This window comes from Trichosurus vulpecula, chromosome 5, assembly GCF_011100635.1.
Source record: "Trichosurus vulpecula isolate mTriVul1 chromosome 5, mTriVul1.pri, whole genome shotgun sequence".
Classification (NCBI taxonomy): Eukaryota; Metazoa; Chordata; class Mammalia; order Diprotodontia; family Phalangeridae; genus Trichosurus; species Trichosurus vulpecula.
This window is the reverse complement of record NC_050577.1, coordinates 281,603-309,585: the sequence shown is the minus strand read 5'-3', so window position 1 is coordinate 309,585 and position 27,983 is coordinate 281,603. Positions and strand designations below refer to the sequence as shown.

Below are 27,983 nucleotides of genomic sequence, written 5' to 3'. Positions count from 1 at the left end.
TTCTAGCCCTGGCGGACATGGGCAGGGATGGCTGAGGGAGGGAGAAGTCAGGCATTGGGAGGGCTGGCCCCACCAGGAGGAACTGGTGTGGCCCTACACGACCATCAAACCCAGGTTCTTTCTGCCACAAAAGAAACACATGAAGCAAGCAGTTTAATTGATCTCTTGCCAATACAAAAATAAGCATCCAACAGAACAATTCTTTACTTTTTAAATTACTTCACATATTCACATAACATTAACAGAAAATATATTTACCCCCCACAGTAAACAAGTGCAATCTTTCGAACCATAAAAATCATAACCCAATCTGTACAACAGATAAATAAATCCTATCTACAGTCAGCTTGTAAAAAAAACAAAAAACAAAAAAGGAAATGCTCCTGAATCATCTCCTTCAAACCCTAATTAAAGTCGGTGGAGGACTTACATCACAAAGCCCCAATCCAACGCTCAGCAAAGAACATAGGTGAGATGAACTTGGGAGGGCTGAATGGAGGTTAGGAAGGGCTTTCCAAACGTTGGAAATAATATATAAAAATGAATAAATGGAGGAAAAATGTCCAATCGATCCATAACCTAGCTGACCTCCTCCTTGTGGAACTGGTAATGAAAAGTCAAGGGGGTGGGGTAGGAATTCTGGATGGAAAAATTTACCTTTTTAAAAGCCAACACACAGCACTAGCACAGGCACAGCACAGGACCTCCAAGTGGGATGATGGCGACCATGTCAGGACGCATGCAGCCCACTGACCTATGCCCTCATTGCACAGACACTAAGAACACGTCTCTGAGAAGCGCAGCGGGGGCACTGCATCATCTCCACTGCAGAGGACCAGGCTTCCCCACGGCCCTCAACAGCCCCCCGGTGCATGCCCAATCTTGCCTGTAGGCCCCAGGAAGGCTACCGCCTGCGTTCCCCTTGGATGGACGAGAGGAGGAGAAGGGCAGAGAAGAAGCCCGCGATACAGGCCAGCCTTTTCCAGAGAGCTGCGCTCTCTTTGGGGATGAGGATCTGGGCGAGGTCATTGGTGATACGCGAGATTTCATGGGCCACGCACACAAAGATGAAAGTGCTGACTGTGATGTTGAGCATCGGGTTGCCAGGAATGAGGACCAAGATGCCCCTGGTGTCTGCGGCCAGCCAGATGTGGTACTGGCAGATGAAGAGCTGGGAAGGAAGTAAAAGCCATGGTTACGCAGGCCACAGAAGGGCCATGGGAGAAAACTCATCCATTTGGCACACAAGGGGAAAGATGACCAATGTTCTCCTTCTCTGGAGTTGCTCCAACTGAGGACTGAGATTCTGACTCCCCATCCTTTTGTTGGGGGGGATTTGGTGCAGAAGGGGGTTAAACGAGATAAAGAGGGTATTATTATCCCAGGACTCTCTGGGAAAAAAGCCAAGAGACTAAGATGGGTGATTCTGCTCATACCCTCAGAACAGTCGGAACAGTCTAAACAGATGCACTGAGCCTTCCATGAAGCCTTAGAGTCTCTCTGGAGACCTTGGGAGGCTCCCCAAAAGGACCATGCCTTCCACAAGATGCCACTCCCTAGTCTGATCAGTGATGCATCCAACTGGAGTGTACACACGTACACACACACACACACACGTACACGTGCACGCGCCCAGGATGGAAAGGCTTTTATTCAGGCATCTCCATCATCACAACACTTAGAGCCAATTTTCTGAAATTCTGAAAATCTTCAGCACTGTCAGCAGCTGCTTTAAACCCCTGGCAGGCCCCTGGAAGCCCCAGGTTCAAATCCTTCCTCACAGTGCCTGGGCTAGGGCCTCTGTAGGGCTCTTCTCCCCTCCTCCCCCCAGGGCCGTCATGCTCACAGGGGCAGAAGCCTGCCGTCAGAGAGCTTACAGCCTACCTACCATATGCAGTACAGAGTGCAAACGAGCGGGTGGCCCTTGGGAGCCTGAAGGGGAAGGCTGAGGGCTGCTTCCCTTAGGTGGAATTGGAGCAGGGCCAAGTGGGAGGGGGGAGACAGACTGGATAAAGGGACCAGAGTGGGCAAAGGTATGAAGGTGGGGCAGTTTGAAAGGCTGGAACTCAGCAGAAGTGGAGAAGGGCAGATGGCAAAAAGCCTACACTGGATGCAGCCCAGAGTGGACACAGGATAGGCTGCGGGGACTGGAGGGGGAGTGCCCTCAGGGAGGTCCTTTCCATAGCCAGACAGAGATCCAGAGCTTCAAGATGACAGGGAGGACTTGAGGCCATTGGTGCAGAGAGGAAGGCCAGAGGGCTCAGCAGGAGGCAGTGGCCCCCTGGGGGAGGGAAGAGGCTGCCTGGGAGGTCAGGGGGTGGGGAAGGGAAGCGAGGTGAAAAGTGGACACAGAAATGTCAACACACAAACACAGGCACACTCACCTCTAATGATATTTTCCCAAACCAAGCAAAGAATGAGCTGTACACGGAGCGGACATATCCCGGGATGTTTCTGATGAGAATGAAAGCTAGAATCTATGGGAAGAGCCAAAGGAAGAGCCCGTTCATGCGCTGCCCTCTCCAGGGCCCAGAGCCCCCCAAGGCGCCAGGAGCCCTACCTGCACGACGGACACGGTGGGATGGAGCTCATTGCACTCAGCTTTGGTCTTACAGCTGCTGGCCCAGATGGAGTAGGTCTAGGAGGGAAGGGCCATGCGGATCAGCTTGTGAAGCACCAGGGCACTTGGTCCCCCTCCCACCAGACCGGGGAAGGCTGATGTGAGCTGGCCACCTTGGTAGGCCCCGAGGAGACCCATTTTACAGAGAGTGCAGCTTGCTCTTTACCCCAAGAGCCCAACCGTCCCAAGCCTGAGGGCCACACGCCGGTCACCCCTGGCTATCCCCTGCCCCTCCAGCTACCCAACCCTAGCATTAAAGGGAACTCACCAAGAAAGAGACCACAGACATGAAGAGGAGCACGTTGGACATCCTGCTGGGGAGCAGGGGCTCCCCCTTCCCCTCAGAGAGCACCTGGCGCTTCTGCAAGGCCAGGTAAACAAATGCAAACAACATTCCGTGGAACACAACCTGCGGAGAAAGGTTCACCATGGGTGAGGACAAGAGCATGCTGCCCACGGCTTCCGAATCTACCCGGGCACGTATCGCTCATCCCCATTTTACAGATGAAGAAATCTAGGCAGAAGGCCCTGCTACTGGTCAAGGAGCCAGATGGGCAGCAGAGGATGGAGAGGACCCTGAGCTGAGTCCCTTGGGAGAGGCCAGACCAGAGGCGCTGCCCTCTGGGCTGCTGCAGGACACATGGGGCCACGTTGGGGGCAAAGGACAAGCACATCCGGTGTCCTCAGCCATGACCCTTAGACAGGACTCCCTGGAAAGCTGGAGGCAAGAGTGGCAGGAAGGGCCACAGGGCAGGGCTTCTAGGCCTGAGCTGACTGGCCTCAGGAAGGGTACCTGCCGTCCTCACTTATCCCAACCAGGATCAGAGACTGTGCACTGACAGGGGCCTCCAAACCCTCCCCAATGAGGATCCATCTAACCTTGGCCCAAAGACTTCCAGGGTCCAGGAGCTCACACCACCCCCCACGACAAGGGAGGCTCAGGCCAGAGCCACTGGACACAAAGGTCGCCCTCAAGCCTCCTCTTCCTCAACCCCATTAAAGGTCCCTCCTGTAAGTCGGGTCATCTGCCCACCCACAGGTGTGTTTGCTGGACTAGGCCTCTCTGACCTCACTGCCCCCCAGAATGAAGAGGAGAAATCATGCTCCCCCAACCCTCCATGCCAATCGCAGGGACTCTTGAAAAAGGAGCAGAGAGGTCAGGAAGTTTCCACAGACACTTCCAGGCCTCCAAGTACCAGTGATGACGTACATAGCGGTCTAATTTCCACCGGAACCACCACTCATAGACGTTCCCATTCAATTCAAAACACTTGGACAATGGCCAAAGAGAAAAGATCTTCTCAAATGCCCCCTGAAACACAAAAGCAAAGAGGCCATTAGCCAGCAGCCAGCCGCCTCCCATGATGGCCGCTTCCTGAAGCCTTCTGAATCCCTCCAAGTCCAAGAAGGGTAAAGAAAAGGCTGACCCTAAAGACCACCAAAGGACCTACTATGTGCTTGTGACGGAGATACAACAGCAGCACCCCGCCCCACCCCCAGTCTCCGCCCTTGAGGGGCCTCCCAGTGAGGCGAGCTCAGTCTGAGGTGAGGACAGGGGCGCTCCAGGCCTGGAGATCTCTGATCCCAAGGAGGCTAAGCTGGGTGGATCAACAGAGCTAGCACCAAGATGGTGGCCACTGGGCTATTTGAGGGGGGCTTGGCCCGGCCTGGAAACAGAGCAGCTTAAAGCTTCTGTGTAGATGGGCCTGGGTCTGGGCCTGGAAAGAGAGGCCCAGGCCCCCAAAAAGCAGTAGCAGCAGCAGCAAGATCAGCTTAGCCGTGCGGAGGGAGAGATGGCAACAAACTCAGACAGTAGAGGAGCTTGACTGGGGGCTCTGCAGAACAGCAAGGAGCAAGGCCCCTGCAATGGTCTGGGTGACTGAGAGATGAGAAGGGACAGAGAGGAGAGACATGGACATTGGATGTCCACTGATCTCTCAGCCTGGAAATGTCCAAGAGGGCAGACCATGGCTGTAGTCACAGCCACGGGAGCCATGCATCATCACCCAGAGATGGCAGCAGCCACGGGAAGTGATGGAGGGAAGCAAGGACCAAGGAGACAAAGAGAGAGGCACTGCAACCTGACCGAGAGGAGGGGATGGATAGACAGGAGGCCTGGGGATGTGGCAGCTGCCGAGGCAGAGCCTCAGGGCTCTGACTCACTACAAGAGGCCGGGGCCCAAAACCCAGAGGAGAGATGGTGGTCAACAGCATCTAGTGGTGCAGAGGTCCAGAAGGACAAGGAGAGAGGAGGGGATGTGAACCGGCCTGCAGAGAAGTGAGAGCAGGGAAGTGGAGGGGGCGAGACAGTGGCCTGGGGGATGCCCGGCTCTCTCATCTGATGCTGTCCAAAGTCATCAGAGAGTGGCCGGCTGCTGGCCTGGGGTAAGGAGGGCTTCCCCAGCTCAATGTCCCACACCCCATTTACACCAGACACACTTGTGTTTCCTGTCTCCCCCAAGCCATCATGTCCCCAGCACCAGGTACTGGATCCACGCTTCTTGGTGCTGAAGAACCAAAGGATAGCTTTTCCCTGCTTCTCAGGGGTCCTGAGGGCCACCCCACTGACAAGATGCACATGTCAGCATGGGCCACGACTCGGAGCCAGAGTATTCTACTCGGGGGTCACAGGCCTGAGAAGCTAGAAATGAGTCTTGCCCCTCTACAAAGGTCAGTGGACACAAGCCACTGGGGTCATCAAGCGGCCTGAGCTCCTGGGAAGCTGCAGGATCCTCATAGGGGAAGAGTCGCTAGTTATTTTACACTTAGGACAACCCTCTCTGTGGCCCCAGAAGAGTTACGGGCCCTGCTCTTTCCCCCATGAGAGCCACTCATCCTAGAATCCAGGAAATTAAAGGCGAATTTAGTGCTAACACCACAGGTGAAATGGTGACCTCAGAGCCTTCAGCATTATGCCCCAAGTAGCTTAATAACCACCAGCAAGATAGGTTCTCATGATATCTACATTATTTACAAAAATGACCCTGAAATTCCTGCTGCCAAGGAGCCAATGGAGCCAAAACCAAACCAAATGGCGCCTTGTTCGCACCTGACAAGACAGTTTTTGGGACATCCCAGTGTGGCCACTTCAAAATAAAGACACGTCTATTCTCAAACAGCTAATACAGGTCAGGCTGCCCAAGAAGTCTGTGAAGATGCAAACGTGAGGACAATACACACCTGAGAATATGCCAGGAAGCAGATGCAGATAAGCAGGAAGGTGAGTTTCATCAGCAAGCCCAAGTGCCAGAAGCAGCTTCCTGTGGGAGAAGACATTTTCTGGATTAGGGTAACTCACTCCTATAGAAATGGAAGTCATAGGCACCTATGTCCTGCAGAAGACATTTAATCGTCCAGTCGGTCTGAACACAGGTCACACTTTGAGCTGCCGCTGCCACCTACTTCTGAACACGGCCGATGTCTGAGGTCAAGGCTCTTCCCAACTTACTGACCCACAGGTCTCAATTTTAAAAGTGAGGGCAGCAATCTCACTGAGACATTTTGTCTTCAACCTATTTTAAAAAAATCTAAATTAATTTATTTTTTTTAAAAGTATTCGTATCTTTTGTTTTGAATCACCAACATTTCCACTGTATTTCTCCCCTCCCCAGGAGCTGTGACCCTTATAACAAAGAATTATAACATGAGAAAAAGAATAAGGGTACACAACACCACAACTGGGTCTGACAGCATATGGAGGAAGAACAACCCAAATCCACCTTCTCTCCTTCCTATCTTCCTCCCTGCTGCCCCACATTGGGAAAGAAAAACAAACCCCCATAGTCCTGCTTCAGCCACATCCAAAAACAAATGCCCCGTCTGCCCCCCAAGGCCACGTGCCATCTCATGGGGGGGGGCCCTGGTAATTGTGGGCAGCCATTCTGGGGGTTAGTTTCCAAGCTGTTTACGACACTATTGCCACTGTATGAACCATTCTCCTGGTTCTGCCCATGCAAGTCTTACCCGGTTTCTCTGAAACCATCCCCAGCTCAAAGCACGGCAGCATTTCCATCATGTTCTTCTGCTGTGACATGTTTGGCCCTTCCCGGACTGGCGAGTATTCCCCACCCCCTGGCAGCATCTAATTCTTGGTCACCACAAAAAGGGATGCTATCAATATTTTTTTATTTCCTCCCCTAGTTTGTTTTGCTTGGGACAAACTTCTCCCCCAAACTACCCTCCCTCTCATTCTTTGTACTTTTCCTCCAGTTTCCCTGCCAAGTGAAATGCATCTCTGCACAGTGTGTCAGCCAGGCCACTGACTGTGCTAGGCCTATGGTGAAGGAAGTGCCTTCTTCCCTGCTTTGACCAAGATTCAAGCATTGCCCCTACCCCTTTACCCCCCTGATTCTGTATGACCCATTTTCCCATCCATTCTTCTCCTGAGAGCTCCCTGGTGATGACAAGGTCAGAAGGAGACATGTATCCTTGGGATTTTTACCTGTTTACCTTTGAATGTTTCTCTTGAGCCCTATGTCTGCATCTCAAAGTTTCTACCCAGCTCTGAGGTTCAGATCCGGAATGCTTGGAAGCCCTCCACTTCATTAAAAATCCTTTTTTCCTGCTGTGGGATTATACTCAAATCTCACTGGGTAAGTGATTCTTATCTGTGACAGCATGTATTTTGCCTTCCAAATACTGTATTCCAAGCTCTCTCTTTCTTGAAGGTGGTGACTGTTAAATCTTGTGTGATCCTGGCTGTGGCTTCCTGGGACTTAAATTCTTTCTCACTTCCTGCAGGATTTGTTCTTTGACCCAGAAGCTCCGGATTTTGTGAATGCCATGTTTCTGGGAGTTTTCATTTTGGGGTTTTTTTCAGGAGGTGACCAGTAGATTCTCACCATTTCCACTTTGCCTTCTGTTTCTAAGAGATCTTGGCAGCTTTCTTTTACGATTTCTTCAAATAGGATTTCTAGGCTCTTTTTTGGGGTGTGTATGAGGGAATGCCTGATGACTTTTAAATTTTTTTTCTCTGATCTGTTTTCCAACTCTCTTGTTTTTGCTATGAGCCATCTTACATTTTCTTCATTTTTTTTTCCAGTCTTTTGACTTTGTTTTACCATTTCTTGCCTCATGGAGTCACTGGCTTCCATTTGGTCCATTCTAATTTTCAGGGAGCTTTTCTGGTGCTTGGGCAGATTTTGTGCCTCTGGTGCCAAGCTGTTCATGCCTTTTCCAACTTTTTCTTTCAGAGCTCTCATTGCTTTCCTGTTTTTTCCTCTAGTGCTCTTATTTAATTTATAAAAAAAAATTTTTTAAGACTTAGAAAACTCTCCTTTTCTTCCAGGAATTCTAGGTGAATTTGGGCACAAGACTGGGCCCCTCTCTGCTGGACTTGGAGCCTCTCTGTGCCCCACTAAACAGCCCCTCCCTGCACTGGAATGTTCTGCTGCTTGGCAGTTTTTGGCCAGACCTGTTGCCAGGGTCTGCAAACCTAATACTAACTAACTGCTAACTAACAGCTAACATTTACATAGTGCCAACTAGGTACCAGGCACTGGGCTAACCACTTTACACTCAGGATCCCACTGGATCCTACTGGCAGGGAGGCGCTCTGATGATCCATGTTGTACAGGGAAAAGGAGACACACAGAGGTGAGGTGGCCTGCCCAGGGTCACCCAGCTCGTAAGAAGTGTCTGAGGCAGGATTTGAACTCAGGTCTTCCTGACTTCAGGCCCAGGGCTCTGGGCACTGTGGTGCCCTCTAGCTGCTTTTCCCTGTCTCCCTAAACCAACTTGGGCTGGAAAGAAGACAACACTTTTCTTGGATTTCCCAATCAGAATCTAGTTTAATACCCCTGCCAGGTGCAGCCTACTCTACCACACCCAGCTGCCTTCCAAAAGTCTCAAACAAACAGGAAACAGAACCCCTTTCCTTCCTACTCCCCCTCCCTCTGCTTCCCCACTTCTTTCCCTTCCCTCCTTCTTCCCTTCCCCTCCTTCCTCCCTCCCTCTGCTTCCCCACTTCTTTCCTTTCCCTCCTTCTTCCCTTCCCCTCCTCCCTCCCTCCCTCTGCTCCCCTCTCCTTCTTTCTTTTCCTTTCCTCTTCCCTTCCCCTCCTTCCCCCCTTCCTTCTCCCCTCCCCCTGCTTCCCCCCCTTCCTTCCTCTCCCTCCCTGCAATAGCAGCCAAAGCCAAGAAACGTTGACTCACCATTTGCTTTCTTCTGGGTGATCTGCGGCCACAAAGCTAAGGTGACGTAGATGACCAAGAACCACACAGTGACCAAGGGAACAAAATAGTAGAATTGGTAAGGCCGATCCATCACGATGCATAACACCACGACCAGGAAATTGAGACGAAACAATACCTGTGTGCAAAGGGATAGGAGCGGAGCAGACAGAGAAGGGTCAGCTTCAGTTCAGGCCTAGATACCACAAGCCAAAGAAGATGATTTTTTTCTGGCAGGATTTAAATTCAAAAAGGTTACTTGGTACTAAAATAACAGGCTTTACTACATGCATTTGTACAGACATATACCACTTTGCATTTGTATATTATACATATCTGTTACTTATATTTGTATATACTCTGTATACTCTGTATATATGGCCTTCTCCTGTCCCCGTCCCGTCCCCCGCAATGGACAAGAGGGGAGAGAATGGAGGAAAAAATAAATGTTTGTCAATTGGGAAAATTTTTTTTATTTGGTCATTTCAGTTGTGTCCAACTCTTCATGGCCCCATTTGGGGTTTTCTTGGCAAAGACATTGGAGCGATCTGCCATTTCCTTCTCCAGCTCATTTGACTGCTGAGGAAAGTAAGGCAAACAGGGTTAAGTTACTCACCCAGGGTCACACAGCTAGTGAGTGTCTAAGGCCAGATTTGAACTAAGGTCTAAGAATTTCTGTTTCACAAGTAAAATGTACAGTACAAATGCTATCCCCAGAGTCCTTGGTCTTCATCCCTTTACAAATGAAGCGTCGAGGCCCCGACTCCCAATTTGCCAACACAGCTCAGTCTCTCCATTGCAAGGTGGAGCCAAAGGGGCCTCAGATGGCACAATCTTTGCACCCTCTCTACACACTCTTCACCAGCTGGTGGGTGAACAGGGACTCAGTTAGTGATCCCTTCTGACTGGCCGTTGAGGAGGCCGGCAGGGACCTAGCTGACGATCTTGTTAAGTGTGTTTCTGGATGCTGGAGCCCGGAGAGGCCCAAACCTTCTGGACCCTAAGTCCCACAACTAGTCAGGAGCAGAGGCAGAGGGACATGGCACCCATCCGTCCATTTTTTTTTAACTCATTCATTTACTCGTGTATCTGTTTCCTACCTGACATACTCGGTGGATTCCAAAGTCTCCTTTGATCCAAAAGTATGAGAAGTGTCCATAACCTGTTTGAAATAGATATGCAGCAACCAGAACCCTAATGTGCATATACACAGGCAAAAACTGTTGATAAAAAAAAACGAATTAAATTGGGTGGTTAGGGTGGAACAGAGACTCAAAGGTTGACATGTTCTCATCAGCAGGCATACAAGCAATTCACAAAGTGTACCGATGGCCCCCCATTCACAGAGGATCATGGCTCACTCACTCTAGCACCCCAAGGGTTCTGTGAAAGGGCCCATCTCCCTCTTCTCAATCCCTACAAAGCCCGTCTACTTTTCCTGCCAATCACCCCACACAGATGACGTTACTCAACATTTATTAAAGACCTGATAAATGGAAAGCTACACTGATGAGAAGATGACTTGGCTCCACCCAAGCACCGCTTTCTGCCCTGCTTCTGGTCTAGGGCAGATGGGAACAGGAGGGAGAGTCCAATGCCCTTCCTGCCCCCTCCTGACCTGCCAGAGGCTCCCATCCCAAGCCGTGGAAGCTGGGGTGTCTTCAGAGTCCCAGGATTCTCCTGCCAAGACTGCCCCAGGGGATGTGGATTTCTGGCACCTCAAAAGGAACTCTGAATCTATTTTCTCAAAGAAAACTTGCTATTCATGTGTTTCAGGCTCCACCAAACTAAGCATAGGTAACTATGGATTCTGGGGGCTTCCGGAGGAGAGCCCAGGAAGCCGAACACAACCAACATCTTTGTTTCCAAGTGGAAATTCCTTCTGAGATCCGAGCAACCGTCTTCAAAATCATGGGAAGGGAGCCCATGACTAAGCTGGCCGCAGCCTGGGAGCTTCTGACAGGAGTGAGAAGCATGCACAAGGAACGACTCTCTCCAAGGACGGGACAAAAGTTCTGGGTCTGAGTCAGAGTATGGAGACTGGAGGCCAAGCCTGTTGTCTAGGTCCAACCCTGCTAAGTGGGCAGGGCCTAGTCAAGCAGGCAGCCAGCCTAGGATGGATTTGTTTTTAGCCACCCAGGATGCAAAGAAACACAAAAGGGGGCCCTTCTTCCTCCACAGTGACAGTGGTATCCCAAAGTGTTTAGACTTTGTGCCCCTCTAGGGGAAAGACCCTTGTCCTGTGGCCCCTCGGGGGTGGGCACAATCCTGGAGGTGCTGGGTCACGCCCATCTTGAAATGCTTATTCTAAACAGAACCAGAATAATGCGAAGGCCTGGGACAAAAGAAGGGACAAAGGTGCTTCATGGAACCCCAAAGTAAAGGGGAAGGATGCCCAAAAGCAACAGGAAACATTCACTGAAAGTCTGGTCATCAAGGACTGAAGCACGAATGTTCACAAATGGATGAAAAGGTCACTGTGAAAACTGGCAGCTGAGGAGGAAAATTTGGGAGATGCTCGAAGCCCCCACAGAAGACCCTCCTCATCTAACCCAAAGACACACTGACATGTGGAGATGTCTAGGCAAAGGGGCACAAGAGGAAGGTGGGGAGAAATCTTTGGGAGAGAAGCCTGGCATCTCCCTAGAAAAAAGATGGGAAAAGCAGCTGGCCTGGAGCAAGTCCAGAGAGAGGAAGGCTTTGAGTGACAAGGAAGCTGACAGAAGGAACAATGCCAAAAACAGAAAAAAATGGCCTTGGATCCCACTGGTACCAAAAAGATGTAGAGAATACAGGAGCACCCCGCACTTCACCACTGGGCAGGACAGAACCCCCTTGATTTGGGCTCCCCTCCATGTGCTGCAGAATCCATGGAGATGCTGGCTTGTGCAGGAGGCCGCGGGCCCAGGAAGAGATCCTCAACCACACCAGAGTCCAGCCTGTCCATCCCCAAACCAAGGAAGAACATGGACACCCAGAGAGCCTGCCTGTCTGGGATAGATTGGACACAGTGGGTTGGGGAGGTGGAAGGCGGCCGGCCAAAGACCCCTCCTTTCAATCTTCATAGGTGGCGTACCTGCAAAGAGCTGGAGATGAGCATCCCCCAGAGGGCGAGGCTCCAGATAAAGGTGTGGGACAGAAAGGGAAGGTGGGCTGGTCACAGGGGGAAGAGAAGCTGGTAGCTCAATGGCCAGAGGGTAAGAATGACAGGACAAAGCAGGGAGGCCTCCAGCTCGTTGGGAGGATTCCCAGGGTGAGAGTCACATAGGCTGATGGGCTGTGATTGGAATTGTTGGAGGGGCCTCCCAAACTGATGAGATCACAGATTTGTTGGAGAATCATGCTTTGGCATTTAGGCAGCACTTGCAAATTTAGTAACTTCAAGCCAAAAGTCTTCATGTAACTAAAGATTTTCCAACTCTTCCCTGATGACCCAAAACGTCAAGCAATATTCAGTGCAGCAAATTCTAAAACAAGCAGGAAACCTCATCTTAATGAGGCTGAGCTTCATGAAGAGACCGCCTATGGGAACTCTTGCTCTGCCCACTCCCCCATGTGCCTGGGTGAGATGTGCAGTGGACAGCCACAACAGACGACCACACAACCTGGAGCAGGTCAGTTTCTCCAATCAGCCAAACGGGTCTACTGCCTCACAGGGTTGTAGTGGGACAGGTGCTTTGTAGACCTGAGAGCCCCCCACCAAATGTCACTGTTACAAGGGGGACGACAAGAAACTGAACCAGAAAACGCCCATCTTCTTTGTTTGCTGCTGCGATGACCTCAGGGCTAATAGCACATCTTGTCTCTGCCCTGGATGGCAGGGCAAGGCCACACCAAGCTAGCCCCTCCCCCTGCCCCAATCTCTCTCCAAACATCTATAATTACCCTAAATATTTAGTCTATATCACATCACATGTGTGTGTGTACACGTAAATATCCAATTTGTTTTAGAATCCCGAGGACAGAAATCCTACCACCTGGTTTGGTTTCTATTTATTTAAAATTAAGATCACCTCAAGTAGCTTCTTGGCCTGCTCAGCATGATCCAACAAGCACTTATTAAGCGCCTACTGCATGCGCCTGGTGCCCAGCTTAAGCGCTGGCTACATAAAGATGGAATAAAAAACAGCCTCAGCCTCTCCCTGGGGAAGGCAGTATTTAGGATTGGGGATTTCACTGTTGTTTCAGTGGTAAGATGAACATAAAATGACCCTCTCTTCTCTATCCCAAGACACAGCCCTTGGGCCCCATTCCCCACAGTCCCCGAGTAGGCCGGAACCCTTACAGTGCTGGCCCCTGAGATGTGATAGATGAGGATGACCAGCTGCATCCAGCCCTTCCACTCCTCCGTCTGCTCCCGGTTCAACACCTTGGTCTGTGGGAAGGACATGCTCAGTCAACACGTGGGGACGTGTTAGGCAGTATATACCCCTTCCCGAGCCCCAGCCCTGCAGCGGCCTGACACAAAGCCAAATTGTCTCCTGATCTGTAACCTAAAAGACCAAGCTCAGGGATCCCCAGAAGGATGGGGCTGGAAAAAGACCCTTTGGGGTACAGGCCTTGGCTTCATTCACTGGTTCAGCCCCCCATTAAGCAGGTAAGCTCCAGGAGGGCGGGGGCCGGCCGAGGTAGGCTCTGGAACACAAATCCAGGCCCTCCTGAGGGCAGGCCTGGCAGGGACCAGCATAGCAGGAGCTGGATCCAAGGAACCCCATCATGTGAATGTGCAGCACCTACTGCATTTGTTTAGACAAGGCTTCCCTCAAACCCTGGGGCCAGGGCCCCGTTCTAGTCCCCTTTGACCTACTGCTTGCAGGGCCTTCCCCGCCCCACCTACCTCTTTGGTATTTTCGTTATAAAACACTCCTAAAACCAGGATGTAGATGATGGGCGTGAAGAAGGAGGAGTGGGTATAAAACTTGTTTTCCTTCATAAACAGATTTGCACGGTCGCACAGGTAAAAGTAGGCCATGATCAGCCCCAGCTTGCAGCACGACTGCAAGATCACTTCGGAGGGGCAGGTGGGGGGTGTGGGGGCCGCCTTCTTCTCCTCCCCTGCCTCCACGTCGGCACACAGCCGGCTCCTCCGGTGACCGTGGCGATGCACGAGCTGCAGGACCAGGCAGCCAGCCATGGACAGACCAAAGAAGCCCGCCGCCAGCTTCTGGGTGAGCGTGGGAGCCGCAAGGGGCTGGCAGCAGGAGCCGTCGATGGGCCTCACCACCTTGTTGCAGCACACATTCATGAGAATCATGGCGCTCTGCCGGAGGAGACGGGGTGGGGGTGGGGGCACGGGTTGCCGAGGTCCCCAGACACCAGGGACCGAAGGTGGGCCCTATCACTATCCCTGCTGGCATACTGTCAGCCCCACCGAACAGAGAAGAAAACTGAGGTCCCTGGGGCAATTGTGCCCAAGGCTGCCCAGGATCACAAATGCAAAGTCAGGATCTGGGCTCAGCTCCTGAACAGTTCTAGCCTCAGTTTCCTCATCTGTAAAATTAGGGCCTCCTGGGGTTGTGGCAAGGAACCAATGAGCTAACCCACGTCAAGGACTTGCTGCCTAACTACACGAGGTCAAACGCTGACCTCCAGCCTCTTCCCAATCAGCCCCAGGTGAAGCCCAGAGAACTCCCTGCTCCCTCCCAGCCCTCGTGGCCTCGGATGCGTCAGACACAGGACATGGGTCCCAGGAATGTCGAGTCAGTGGGTTAGGACCCCCCACCCCCACCCCATGGGGTTGAGTGGGGCTCATCAGGGACCCTTCCTCTTTTCTCAGGGACCTAACACTTCAGTCATCAACAGAAAGGCTCCCTCCCCAGAGGGCGGCAGACAAAGCCCCGGCACACATGGCCAGCCAAGGGCTGACAGGCCCTGCAAAGACCACTCCAGGAGGACTGGTGCGCGGTCAGTCGCTGCAGCTCCAGCCAATGGCCCTGGAGGGCAACACCTCTGGGTGGGCTCTTGGGCCAAGATCAACCTCCTATTCTGGTACTGGCCACTGGGGGTCACTGTGCTCTTACTGTTTCTCGGCTTGACTCCGGGAGATGGAGGCCGTCCACGGATTCCATGATGGTTTCTTGTGCAATGAGCTGGGAAACACGGAACACTTTGATCCTGGATTTGGCGTTCTTGGCGCTGCCATTGAGGACACTGATGGCAGCTTCGTTGTATGCGTTGATTTTCTCATTGGTGATCATCCGCCTGTTTTCACTCAGCAGATCTTCATAGACAGGATCTGCTCACAAAACAAGGCATTTTTGAGGGTTCCTAGGAGAGTTAGTATGTATGTTTGGTGCCCAAACTTTCTACCTCCCGGGTCCCTGCTACATTCTGTGAACCTGGCTCACTCTTCTTCTTGCAACTTTCTGTCTTCCCTGGAGAAAAGACTCTGGGGGGAAGAGGGAGGACAGAACTGTCTCTGAGTGTCTGGATGGGGACTGGAGCCTTGCTCTGCTTGGCCCCAGAAGATCAACCTCTAGGTGGGTGGGTGTGAGGGGATGTTGTCTCAAAGTGGAAGGGGCTTGGGACTCAGAAGGATTCTACTGGTTATTCCTTTGGTGTGAGGCCACTCTCCAAATCCATGACCCTGATGGGAATTTCAGATAAGACGATGCCCCAAGAGTCTCTGGCCACGCAGCTTAAGCACTCGATAACAAACAGAAGGACACCTAGAGGATCCCCAACCAAGGGAACTGAGGGTCTCTCTTTCATCCTCATCCTGGGATTTACTAGGCTGCCCTGACTATACGCTGACATCTCTGGCTCTGGAGAATTACTTGGGGACATGCTTATCCCAGTATTCATTTTCATAAAGCAACAGTTTTCCTGTCAGCAGGATTATTCCTCATTCAAAATACATCAGTGACATTTATCTTGGTAAATTAGTTCCTTACCTTGTAAGACCCAGTAAACATCGCTAGTCTTTGCTAATTTCTCTAAAAGTGGTGCGAGAGAAGTGATGTTGGTCTTATACTGGGCGAGGGCCTCCTCACTGCCGTTGTGGGTCTTTATGGACCACTAAAAGATGGAGCCAAAAAAAGCAACGTTAACTAGCGGGTGGCAAGGAAAGAGGAAGTGCTAGCACCTGACCAATCCCTTACTGACTCATTTAGGGTAATTAACTTTCACTCCACTTCTGTCTGCTAGAAAGGGGCCCAGAGGCCAGATCTCCACCCCTCACAGACAGGATGGACAAAGGGAGGAAGGCAGCATGGTAGAGGACAAATGAGGGCTTCCCACGTGTCACTCAGGTGACTGAATTACAAGCCACCTGGATTTGACGCACAGTCTGACAGACCCTTGATCTTGGCTGGGGCAGAAACCGACAGAGAATAATGACAAGTGCTCACCGTGGCAGCTCCTGCTACGATGACATGGGGCTTTCCAACAGGTTCCTAAAGAGGGAAAATCCAGATGTAACAGCCACTCACAGAACACCTTCTATGTGGTGGGAGCCAACTCATTTGTCACCTTCCCACTGAGGGGACCAAGATGATGAAAAGAGGGCCACGGGAACTTTTCTGAGGACCCCAGAAGGGGCTACCAAGAATCATTTCATCCTGAGAATCAGGCCTTACATGCTGGCCTCTGACAGGCAGGCAGTACCCTGCCCAGGCTGCTGCTGCTGGGACAGACAAATGGAGAGGAGGGAATGTCCAAGTGGCCTTGGGGGTCGTGTCCGTGGCTGTCTCTGCCGCAAGGAGGCAGGAGTACTAAGTCTAAGTGAACCCTGAAATACTGACCTCAGTCCACAACTTGACACGCTGTTTCATGGAAGCATTAACTTCAGGGTGCCACAGGAAATCCTAAGAGAAACACAAACACGTATGAGAAATCTCAGTCCTGCCTACCTAGCCCATCGAGGCCTCACCCAGGGGCTCTGACTGGCAGGGAAGGCATTCAGCCCAGTCAACATGCGTCCTTGCTAACAGCCACAGGCCCGCACCTGCATAGAGGTTTGACCTAACAAGGGGCTCTGTGAGTACCAGTATGCCGTAGCCTCAAAGTAAGGAGCAAGGAGGTTGGAGGTCAGGGTTAGTGACATTGTCAGGGAGTTAGGAGCTGAAACGGATCCTTTCAGGGACCTACCACGTACAGGTGTGGTCAGGTACAATCTGACAGACGGGGTCCTTCATCTGGCTGTCTCAGTGTCCCCTTTGATAAAGACTGGATGATCTCTAAAGGTATGACCCCACTCTATCCACAAAAGAACTGAAGCTACAAAATTAACTCTGTTTATTCAGTCCTTATCCTGCTCAATTACTGACACTGGCAATTATAAATTATGGCATTTTAGTGATAAACTTACCACTTTAACTGATGAAATTTTGTCTTCAAAAGGAATGTTTTCATGCTGCCGAAGAAAGGGAGAGGGAGAAAACAGAAAATATTAACTTTTTACTATAAAAAGCTTTAAATAAAAGGCTAGTTTCTCATTCATCTACTTTTTTTGGGGGCAGGGGGATCTATTTTACTTGGAAGAGCTTGGATAACCCCAAATAACCTTTCAACCCCCCCTCATTTATAGCTGGCAACTCCAGAAGGTGGGCCCATAAGTTCGAGCCTTTGCTTCACTCCAGCCTGTGACACCATCCCCCAGGGAGCATCTAGGGTATGCATCTGAAAATCTGTCTGAGAAGGTAAAGATGTCGGGAGGGATCCAGAATGGATCTAGAATTCAGACTTGAGAACACTGAGGACAACATCCAATCCAACTCAAAACCACTTAGGAAGCTCCTTCGTGTTACACACAGGGCACCATAGAGAGGCTACCTCTGTCCTCTAAGAAGTGAGACACGGTGAATGTAGAGAAACAAGAGGAGACCTGCACGGCCCAATGCCCAGCAAGGAGAACCAAGCACTCAATAACTAGGAGCCGCACTCAAGTGCAGCTAGATTCCAACCTCGTTTCCCAGGTTTCAGAAAACAGAGGGTATAACACATTCCCATTTCTCAGTGGAGAAGTGGGGGACTGGGGGGATGGAACACTGCTCGGGGAAGCCTGTGTGTGTGGTGGGGGGTAGGTGTCCTGGGAAAGAGGTGGTACAAAATACGAAAGGTTTCATAAAGACAACTCTAGCAAAGGCAGTTATGCAGCCCAAGGTGAAGGAGGGGGCGTCTCTTGGGGTAGAACACTGTCGGTCTTTACCTTGGGGAACTTCATTAACACCTAGATTAGTATTTTTCTCCCTGAAAACCTTCCTCTTGAACCTTGAATCTTCTATCAGTTTTCGCCCTCCCTCTGCTCCTCACATGGTCCAGGATCTTACTGACTAGGGAAGCCGAGCTGCTTGTACTCGACCCCAAGGAGGCTCAATGCCCACACACTCACTGCTACAGGGAGGTAGATAAATTATTGATCGGGAGTCATTCTGGTGGTCTTTGAGAGCAACCAGGGGCTTGGGGGCTCTAAGCCCTGGTCGGGGGAACAGTTCTTTTGCTGTTCAGTTTTTTTCGGTCTTTTCGGACTCTTAGTGACCCTGTCTGAGGTTTTCTTGGCAAAGATACTGGAGTGGTTTTGCCATTTCCTTCTCCAGCTCATTTTACAGATGAGAAAACTGAGGTAAATAGGGTGAAGTGACTTCACACTGCTAGTGTCTGAGCCTGGATTTGAACTCAGGAAGGAGTCTTCCTGCACCACCCAGCTGCCCAATAATATCAGTCACCCTTCCTCCTAGTCATCCCCTTAGAGGCTGGGCCTTCCTCATTCCCAATGTGGCAGTCAAGCCCTTTCTCCTCCCACCAGCATTGGCTTCTTCCACCTTTCCTCACAGGCTGATGAATGGAACTGGAGGGGGTCTCATTCTATTATCCAACTTCGACTGGACCCTCACTGCGACAAGGACTGCTCAGCCATCTTCCCTCCCTTCTTCCACCAAACCCCTCCCTCACTTCAGAGCCTCCCACATGGTCCCCCCAGCCCAGGCCCTCACTTCATATTTACTGAGAAAATAACTTGATGTGAATTGCCTCTTCTTCCTTTATCCCAAAGCCCATCGAGCTGACTCTAGATCATGGAGTAGGTGGCCCTTCTCCCATCTACACGCCCCCTCGATCCGCTGCCCGGCCATCTACTTCAGTGATTAGCCCCTCGACCACCCCCTCTCCCAAGGTACAAGTGTCTCCCTCATTCTTCAAAGTCTTCACTAGAACTGACCATCCCCTCAAGCCACTGTTCAGTAATTCTTTCCTTTCTCAGCCTAGCTCCCACAAAAAAAAATCTGCTTATACTCATTTCTTCTGTCTCACTTTCACTAACCCTAATTCCACGGCTCAAGCCCTTCCAATCTCATCATTCGAATGAAACTGCAAAGTCAGCAATGACCTCTGCCTTGTAAATCAAACGGCCTTTCCTCAGGCCTCACCCTTTCTGACCTCTCGGTAGCCTCTGACATCAGTGACCACCCCTTTTTCCTTTTCTCTGGGTTTTAGTGACTCCCCTCTCTCTACTGAGCTGACCATGCCTTCCCTGTCTCCTCTTCCTCAAGCCTCTGTCCAGACTGGATGAATGACAGAGGGAGGGAAGTGGAGAAAGTGTACAGAGAGAAGGTAGCCTAGGACAGAGACCTGGGAGCACCCACAGTTAAGGAGAGGGATGGGAGATGACTTAGCCAAGGTGATGGCAGAGAGAGGGGTCAGAAAATGGGAGACAAGAGAGTGTCTCTCTGAGGAGAGGAGGGTCCTGACTATGGGCACTCGACTGCCCATCTCCCAAGCCTGGATTATAGCCTGCCTTGTCCTTCAGGGTACAGTGCTAACCCTAATTCCCAATCTCCTCCCCCTTCCCAAACCACCTTTTATTTATTCTGTCCATACAGACGTAGGTCTAATGTCTCCCATGACTCAGATACCTCCTGCACCTGTCTCCCAAGATCTCAGCCAAGGTCAACCCCTCTAACTGCACATGGGATCCCCTTCCATCCTGCCTCCTCTAACAGAACGTGCCCCCATCGTGTCCCCCCCCCCCCCCCCGCCCGCTCCTTCTTTTCAATCTCTGTCTCTACTAGTTCCTTCTCCACCATCAGCAAACATGCCCACGTCTCCAACCTCAAAAACCTTTCCTTTGGTCCTTCCATCCCTGCTAACCATTGTCCTGCAGCTCTTCTGCCCCTGAAAGGCATCTACACTAGGGGTTTCCATTTCCTTTCTTCTCAACCCCTTACAACCTGGCTTCTGACAACTCCATTCCACTGAAACTGCCCATGATCTCTCAGTAGCCACATCCAATGGCCCTTTGTCAACCCTCTCTCCTTGACCTCTGGGCAGCCTCTGACACTGCTGGTCACTCTCCCTGGATTCCCTCTTCTCTCTAGGTCTTCAGGCCACCCTCTTCCTGCTCTCCTGGTTCTCCTGATCCCTCTCTGACCCATCCTTCTCCATCTTCTCTGCTGGATCCTCCTCCAGACCACGTCCTCTAACCACAGGTCTCACTCAGGGTCTGTCCTGGGCCCTCTGCTCCTCCCCCTCTGTACTCCTTACTTCCCCTGGTGAGCTCATCAGCTCTCATGGATTCAGTGACCATCTCTGTGCTGATGATTCTCACCTCTGCCCATCCTGCCCCAATCTCCCTGCTGACCTCCAACCTCATGTATCCAACTGCCCACTGGACATCTTGAACTGAACAGATCCAAAGCAGAACTTATCATCTTTCCCCCTAAACCCTTCCTGCCTCCTCCAGGGCAGCCCCTCCTCCCAGTCCCTCAGGGTCACGACCAAGGCATCCTCCTGGACTCCTCACGCTCCCTCATGCCTTCCCCTCAATATCCAATATGGTGCCACTATCTCGAGTATGCCCCCTTCTCTCCTTCGATGCTGCCCCAGTCTTGGTGCAGGCCCTCATCACCTCACACCTGGATGACTGCAATCACCTGAAGGTGGGTCTGCCTACCTCCTGTCTCTCTCTACTCCAGTCCATCCTCCACCCAAATATATCTTAAAATAAAGGCCTGAGCATGTCAGCCTCAGGGGTTCCCTATCACCTCTGGGATCAAGTATAGCTGCTCCCCTGGTACCTTTCCAGACTTCTGACAATCCGAGCCCCAACACGTGCTGTTTGACCCAGTGACCCCGGCTTCCTGGCAGTCAACCATCACTGGAACCCTCTCCTTCCTCCATGCCCATGATCAGTGTCTTGGCTGCCTTTCAGTTCCAGCTGAAATCCCGCCTTCTGAGCTCCCCTAAATTCCAGCGCCTTCCTTCTCTCATTTCCTCCTTATCCTGTGTGGAACATGCTTTGTATAGAGTTATGCATGCTGGTTCCATCAGACCGGAAGCTCCTCCATGCCAGGGACTGTCTTTTGCCTCTCTGTATCCCCAGCACTTGATGCTGTGACCCCAAGACCACAGCACACTGTCTGGGTGGGGGTTTGTTGGCAAAGATATTAGAGTGGTTTGCCATTGTCTTCTCCAGTGCATTAAGGCAAACAAAGGTTAAGTGACTTGTGCCAGGTCATACAGCTACTGAGTACCTGAGGCCGCATTTGAACTCAGGTCTTCCTGAGTCCAGGCTCAAGTTCTATCTACTGTCTCCCAGCTGCCTAGCACATGGCAAGCACTTAATAAATGTAAACTGATTGACTGAATGACTTGATTCTTTGGGCTTGGCATGAAAAAAAAAGTATTTCATTATACCTCTGGGAATTTATTCAACTTTCCTAAGAGTAAGATGCCTCTACTCTGGAGGCAAGAAGATGCACACACACAGTCCCTAATTCCTCAGATGGTCATCCTCCTAAAGACACATATTCTCAAAATATGGAATATGACACTCTTACCTTATTTCCTTCTTCTTTGAATTGGGGATTAATTATTTTCACAAAAGAATAAAATAATTGCCGAATTCTGGAGTCTCCGATGAAGGCGATATGTTTATCTATGAGGCAGTTCTTTGCTTCACTGTAACAAAAAGATTCAATGATCATTTTAATGATTATTTCTCTCCTGTATCAATAATTAATTGCTGAATTAGGACCAAGGTTCTTCCCCTTTTCTTCTTCCTCATCTAGAAATCAGGGTAGGGAATCAAGGAGTAAAAGAAATTCTAAGGTAAGGCCAAAAGCGGGGATTCCTGCTCATTGTGTTCCCCAGACAGCTCTGGGAAAACGTAGATCCTCCTTTTTGTCAGATTAGTGAGATGGAAATTGTTCAGTCTCTTTAACGAAGATCTGGGTGATCCACGTCACCTATTCCAAGTCTCTCATTGTTAGCCCTCAGGAACACCTGCTTTTCTGAGAGCATGTAATGTGGGAGGCCACTGCCACGAGGGGCCGAATGGTCATCCTTGTATTAATAAACATGCTGGCATTATTAACAAAATGATTAAATTACCCAGAAATTTTAAAATGCCACATTTTTAAAAATCAGCATGTACTCTTCCTTCCTCTCTATCCATCCCATTACTGGCTGACTTGGAAGCTTTGAGCTGTTCCATTTGGCCCCCTCTTCCAGGGCCTCCCCTTCTTGGGGCCAGCCTTAGAGCAGATACCCCATCAGCAAAGTCCAGGCTCAGAACGCCCCAGCAGAAGTAGCTGTATTTCAAAATAATAACCCTTTCTTTAAAAAAGGTGAAATTCATAAAGCTCTATTTTAGAGAACCTTGCCAAAGATATAACGGAATGCTGACCTTGGGCCAACCTATCAATGAGGGATGTAGCACATAATTCCTTCATACCTTTTGTTCTAGAAACACACAGCTGATCTCAGAACATCACCTTAAGGGCTGCGTGCTAGGGCCATCTCTAACCACCGAGTCCTGTGTCAAGGCCTCTAAACATTTGAAATGTCAGCCTTGAATACCCACGGGCGATAAGACAAGATTTGAACCAAAGGTGAAAGGCTTCCTGTTCCCTCTCCACCAGGTCTTGGGGAAGGAAAACAAACAAAACATTTGAAAACAAGAGCTTTACCTGACTTTATATTTGTGCATCATACAGCTGTGAGGCTGCCAAACTTTCTCTCCAAGGAATCTGCCACTTGAGAGAAGGTGTTCACAGGAATCATGGCCTTGAACCATCAGAAGGAAAATAGAGGTTAGTGACTGAGCTTGCCCTCAGCTCCATTTAAAAAATTAAATTCTGGATGCTGAAGACACAGAGAAAAGGAAGCTTTTCTAACCTTCCAAGAGCTGACACTTTGTCGAGGGTCACAACATACACCCAGAGCGGAAGAGACAAACCATGAATACAACTGGTAACAACAAACTCTTGAACTACTCAAGCAGGAGATGGGGATGAGGCAGCTCGAACCCCAGACACGCTGACGGGGACATGGCCAGCTGAGTCTGGGGGTACATGAAGGGGACTGAAGAACTAAGGCTGGAAACGAGGGATGGGAGCCAAGCTGTGGAGGCCTTGAGACCTCTGTGTCATGGCTAGGAACCCCTTCTTAGAATCATAGCTTTAAAGCCAGGGGCACCACAGTGCTTAGAGTGCCAGGCCTGGAGTCAGGAAGACACAAGTTCAAATCCTGCCTCAAATACTTACTAGCTAGGTGACCTTGGGCAAGTCACTTCTGTTTCCTCAACTGTAAAAAGGGGATAATAAAAGCACCCACCTCCTAGGGTTGTTGTGAGGATTAAATGAAATGAAACAGCATAGCGTCGACACTATAGAAACACTAGCTCTTAGCATTATTTTTGTTATTTAAATTAATAAAAAAAAACAAGGGATTACAAAGGGGAACAATGAGATTGAAATACTATTCTCAGAATATCTGAAAAAGCTTGCCAAGTTCATGGACCCTGGCTAGGACCTCCTGCTTCAGAGCTTAGGCGTCTGTGCGAAGCCACTTATGTTTGGGGCTGAGAGGCACCACGGTCTGAAGGGATGAAGAAGGGAGACTCTGGGTGTTACTGTGGAGTCACGCAGGCTTGGACTAGGGGGGTGGCCGTTGGGCATCTTTACGCATATGTGTACGCATGCACGCACGCGCACACACAGACACACGAAAATCAGGCTTCCACCCATGGAGATCCGTAACTGCTCGACACCTTCTACACTCAGGAGCTACCTGGAACAGCCACCAAGAGGGTCCCCAAGCCAGGACAGGTCAGAGGCAGGATGTGAACCCTTCCAGGTCCTTGTGCCACCTCGTCTGTCTCAAAGGAGAGTCACCATTGCTATGATTCAGTCTCTTCAGCCATCAGCCCACTCTCTGGCCAAGGGTCTCCTTTCGAGAATCCTGAAGTGGAGGGGCGCGTGTTTACAGCGCCCTACAAACAGAATAGCCCTTACTGCTCTATCGTGGAGGGTCATCTTATAGTTGTCTTTATTTTGTGGGTTGCCATTGCCAAACCAAACACCAACGACCTGCTTCCTGGTGGAGGTAGGTCTCGGATGCTATCTCTAGTCAGAGGTGAAGCAGGGATCCCCAGTGGGGATGGCACCAACCTCCAGACATTCCTGTCTGTGGAGGACAATGTATATTTGGGCCGTGGAAATTGGGGAGCATCCTGGACCAGAATTTTACTTAACTAGCCATTCTGGAAAACCGAAGCTGACAAAGAACAAAAGACCTCTGTCCAGACTATGATTTGCAGTTGCGTGGACAATCTGTCATGTTGGATAGACAATGCAAACACATGATGAGGAAGGAGGGGGCAAAGCTGCCCAAGAACTAGACACTATGAAATAACGATTCTACTTGGCTTAAATCTCAGTCCAATACACCACACACCAGATACCCGATTCCACCAGAAGTTGCGTCTTTATTGTCTGAATCACAAATGACAGCCCAATTTTGGGTTGCTATCTTGGGTATATATTACATATGCCAGGCTAACACAGTCTTTTCCATAGCAGAAAAATCCAAAGGTTTCTTTCTTCCTATCCTTCTACAAGAAATTCCTAAGCCAAAACTATTAGCCAATTTTAAAAGTAAAAGAAAATCTAAATTAAAAGCATAAATGAAGATCCAACATTTTGGAGGAAGGTCACAAGAGAGGATTTGTTGGTTATACCCATATGTCCAAGGGAATAGATGTACTTGCAGAGAATGAATAGAACAGATGAGGTGAATGAAACCACTTCAGAATTTCAAGTCCATTTATAGTTTCAATAGTTTAACTTAATGTAGTAAGTTTTGGTAGTTAGAACACACAAACCCAAAACCAAACAGATACTACGGTAACCTATCCAAAGACTTGTTTACCTAACCCTAAAGAAGGAAAGTCAAAGAAGTCCATGCTCCAAAACAATTTCTGTCTTGCTAGGAAGGAAACTACTTGTATCATATCAATAAACTGGGGTCTAGACACAAAAGTAAGTTTAACCATCAATCACCATTTGTCACATCCATGCACAAACCCTGGCAAACTCCCTGGGCCACACAACTTCCTGAAGCCTGCCCACCAGAAGGATAGGGCAGGGTGTCAAGGCAGGGTAGAATTGAAGGGCTGACTATTACCCAATGAACTGAGGCCATGGGCACAGCCACAGCAAAATCAAAGCAGAGGGGTCCAAGTACTTGGCCCAACAGTCCACACAGCTGGAATTCACCAGGCAGTTTTTTGCATTTGATGTAGGGAAGGGTCTGCTCAGCAGAAATGAATTCCTTACATACTGAGGGGTAGCAGCCCCTCTTCACCCTTGCTGGACTTCTGGTTCACTAACGAATGAGAAAACACCCCGCCATAAAGTGGGGAAGACACAAGCTGATCAAGCTGACAGCTTGATTCCTAGGCTCCTCATTTTTGGCCTGGGTTTTACTGCACCCAAAGAGGGTCAGAGGCAGCTGCTAAACAGGACTGTCCTCCAAAGCGAAGCCTGGAAGAGCCAAGCCAGATCAGTCATGACCACATCTTGCCTACTGCAAGAAATTACGTTCCAACCAAAGTCTCATTCTGGGCAAGTAACCTCTAGGAATGCTGCTGCTGGTGCACATTTCGGTAGTGCTTTTAGGCTTGCTGAGAATTTTACAAAGATCATCTCATTTGATTCTCCTAATTACTCTGGGAGCAAAGGGCCATTACCACACCATTTTGCACTTGAAGAGACTGAGGCAAACAGTAGTTAAGTGACCCGTCTAGGGTTACCCTGTGAATGATAAATCATTATATCCACACGTACATATATGTACATGTATGTGTATGTGTATGCGTGTGTGTATGGATAAGATCCTCCATATTACAGTCTAGGCCCTGCACATTCTAACCTTCGGACTCTCCGGCTTGGAGATATGATAGGCCTACAAACCTCCGGGCTCTCCTACTTGGAGATGTGATAAGCCTTCAGCAAAGCATAATTAACATTCTTTAGGTTAAACATTTGGAGAAACTGCTGTCCTGGGGGCCTAGCCAGCTCCCAAGAATGATATTCCCCCGAGACTCCATTGTAAGGGTTGGCTCCCCTCCCAGTGGGAACACGCGGGGTGAGCTTTCTTTGTTCAAGGCCTTATTTAAGTCGCCATGTGGGTGAGTGACTTTGCGAAAACACCCCTGGAGATGACCCTTTGCCTGGGACTTTCCCATTTGGGGCCCTGATCCAGCTGTACCCCGGGATCCCCCAGCTTTGAAGGATTAGGTGCTGGTGCTCCCCTAACTGGTAATATATTAATGTATTGCCTTCTGCGTCTTGGTCACTTTTGCTGTCATTAGCTGTGTTAGTTATTGTGTTGTAAATCCAATGTAATATTCCCTCTGTCTTTTAATAAAAGCATTATTCCATTGGGAGTGTATCATATCGCAGGTGCAAATCGGAACCTAACTTAGCTTAATTTCACACCCTGCCATAAAGTATCTCAGGAAAGATTTGAGCTCACCATAAACTAAAAAGGCGAAATTTCACTGACTCACCCTGTGAGGTTCACCTAAGCTAACCAATTCAAATAAAAAAGCTGCCAGAAATGCCCAAATCAGAAGAAAATTAACATGGGATCCCTGAATAGAGGAAAGGGAGAGCTTTCCTGGGACTGCCACGTAGGAGAAGGTGTGGTTGCTTCAATCTTCAATCTTCCTATCTTCATGCTGGGCACAGTGTCCAGGACAGGGCGGGTCCTTAATAAAAACTTTCGATAACTGACTGCTAGGGGGGATGACCAAAGGGTCAGGTTAGGGGGGCAGAGAGTGCGTAAAGGAACATAATATTTATTAAGTCTGGAAAGGCTCTAAATGCTGAGCAGAAAAATGTCTTATCCCGAAGGCCGTAGGGACCGAGGAGGAGAAGGACATGGTTAAGCCCTTGCTTGAAGAGAAGAGGAGGCTACGATGAGGCAGCCCAATCGGTCCAAAGGTGCCGAGGACCCAAGCTAGGGCAGCCGCGCCACGGGGTCGGGGCAGGGGGGAGAAGGCATTGGGAGGGTGGCGGGCAGGAGGCAGGTTGAGGTGCGAGCCTGGAGGGCAGCAGGAAAGGTGGAGGGGAATGGCCACATGATAACGGGATGCACAGAAGCTGATGAGGGAGAAGAGGGCCCAGGACAGAACCCGAGGGACCCCTGCGGTCGGAGGGGGTGGAGGAGCATCCAGGGGAGAACCGGGATGGGAGGAGTGACCAAGGGCGCAGCCCAGAGGCATGAGGACCCAGAAGAAGCTGCCGGTCACTTTGGAACTTCCAGAAAACCCAGGGAGAAGAGCCGGCGGTCAATGGGGTAAAAGGAGGACTGGCAACCAAGAGATCAAGAGCCAGCGCAGAACGGGTGTATACAACAGGTGGAATAAGACTGGGAGAGGAGAGACGCTTGCGGGAATCCGCGCTACATGCGCGCACTCGAGGAAGTTGGGAAGGGCGCGCTGCCACGCATGCGCGCTGGCGCGGCAGGGCGACCTCGCACTTCTACGCACGCGCACCAGGTCCACGGCAAGGCTCGGAGGGTGGGGGTGGAGTGTTTCTCCCGCGGCCGCGCACGCGCGCCGGGGCGGGAGGGCGAGCTCGCTCGGCCGCGCACGCGCGCTAGGAGTCCCGGCCCGTCCGCCCTCTCCGGGCCCGCCCGCTAGCCCAGCGGCCCTGCTCACCCGGGTAGTGGCGCAGCGCCGCGTGGCCAGCGGCCAGCAGCAGCACGGCGGCCAGCGCAAGCCCTTTGGCGCTGCTCACGCTGAAGTACTGGTTGATCTCGCGCCGACCGCGCGTGTACGCCAGCGCCGCCATCTTGGATCCTCCATGACAACAGCGCGCGGCGGCGGCGGGAGCGCGGGCGGGAGCGCGAGCCGGGCCCGGGGGCAGGAGCGGGGCCTCGGCCCGGCCTTCAGCGGCTTGGCTGTCGCT

General features: G+C 50.6%; 1 protein-coding gene across 3 annotated transcripts; it reads right to left on the bottom strand.

Moving 5' to 3' along the window:
• Positions 1–121: 121 nt before the first annotated feature.
• Positions 122–27,983, bottom strand: CASD1 (CAS1 domain containing 1). Of its 3 annotated transcripts, none has more exons than XM_036760277.1 (18): positions 27,734–27,983; positions 22,695–22,791; positions 21,564–21,684; positions 17,099–17,143; positions 16,533–16,595; positions 16,140–16,184; positions 15,684–15,807; positions 14,811–15,025; positions 13,628–14,050; positions 13,076–13,165; positions 9,891–10,010; positions 8,773–8,929; positions 5,801–5,880; positions 3,831–3,932; positions 2,889–3,029; positions 2,561–2,638; positions 2,385–2,477; positions 122–1,171 (listed from the first exon to the last, which is right to left on the bottom strand). In XM_036760277.1, exons 1-18 carry the CDS (start codon positions 27,864–27,866, stop codon positions 905–907), a joined length of 2,394 nt encoding a protein of 797 aa, XP_036616172.1. In that variant the 5' UTR covers positions 27,867–27,983; the 3' UTR covers positions 122–904. The 3 variants fall into 3 exon arrangements, with proteins under 3 accessions (XP_036616172.1, XP_036616171.1, XP_036616173.1); XM_036760276.1 differs by having other exon boundaries at positions 13,628–14,014; positions 27,734–27,963; XM_036760278.1 differs by lacking the exon at positions 13,628–14,050 and having other exon boundaries at positions 27,734–27,963.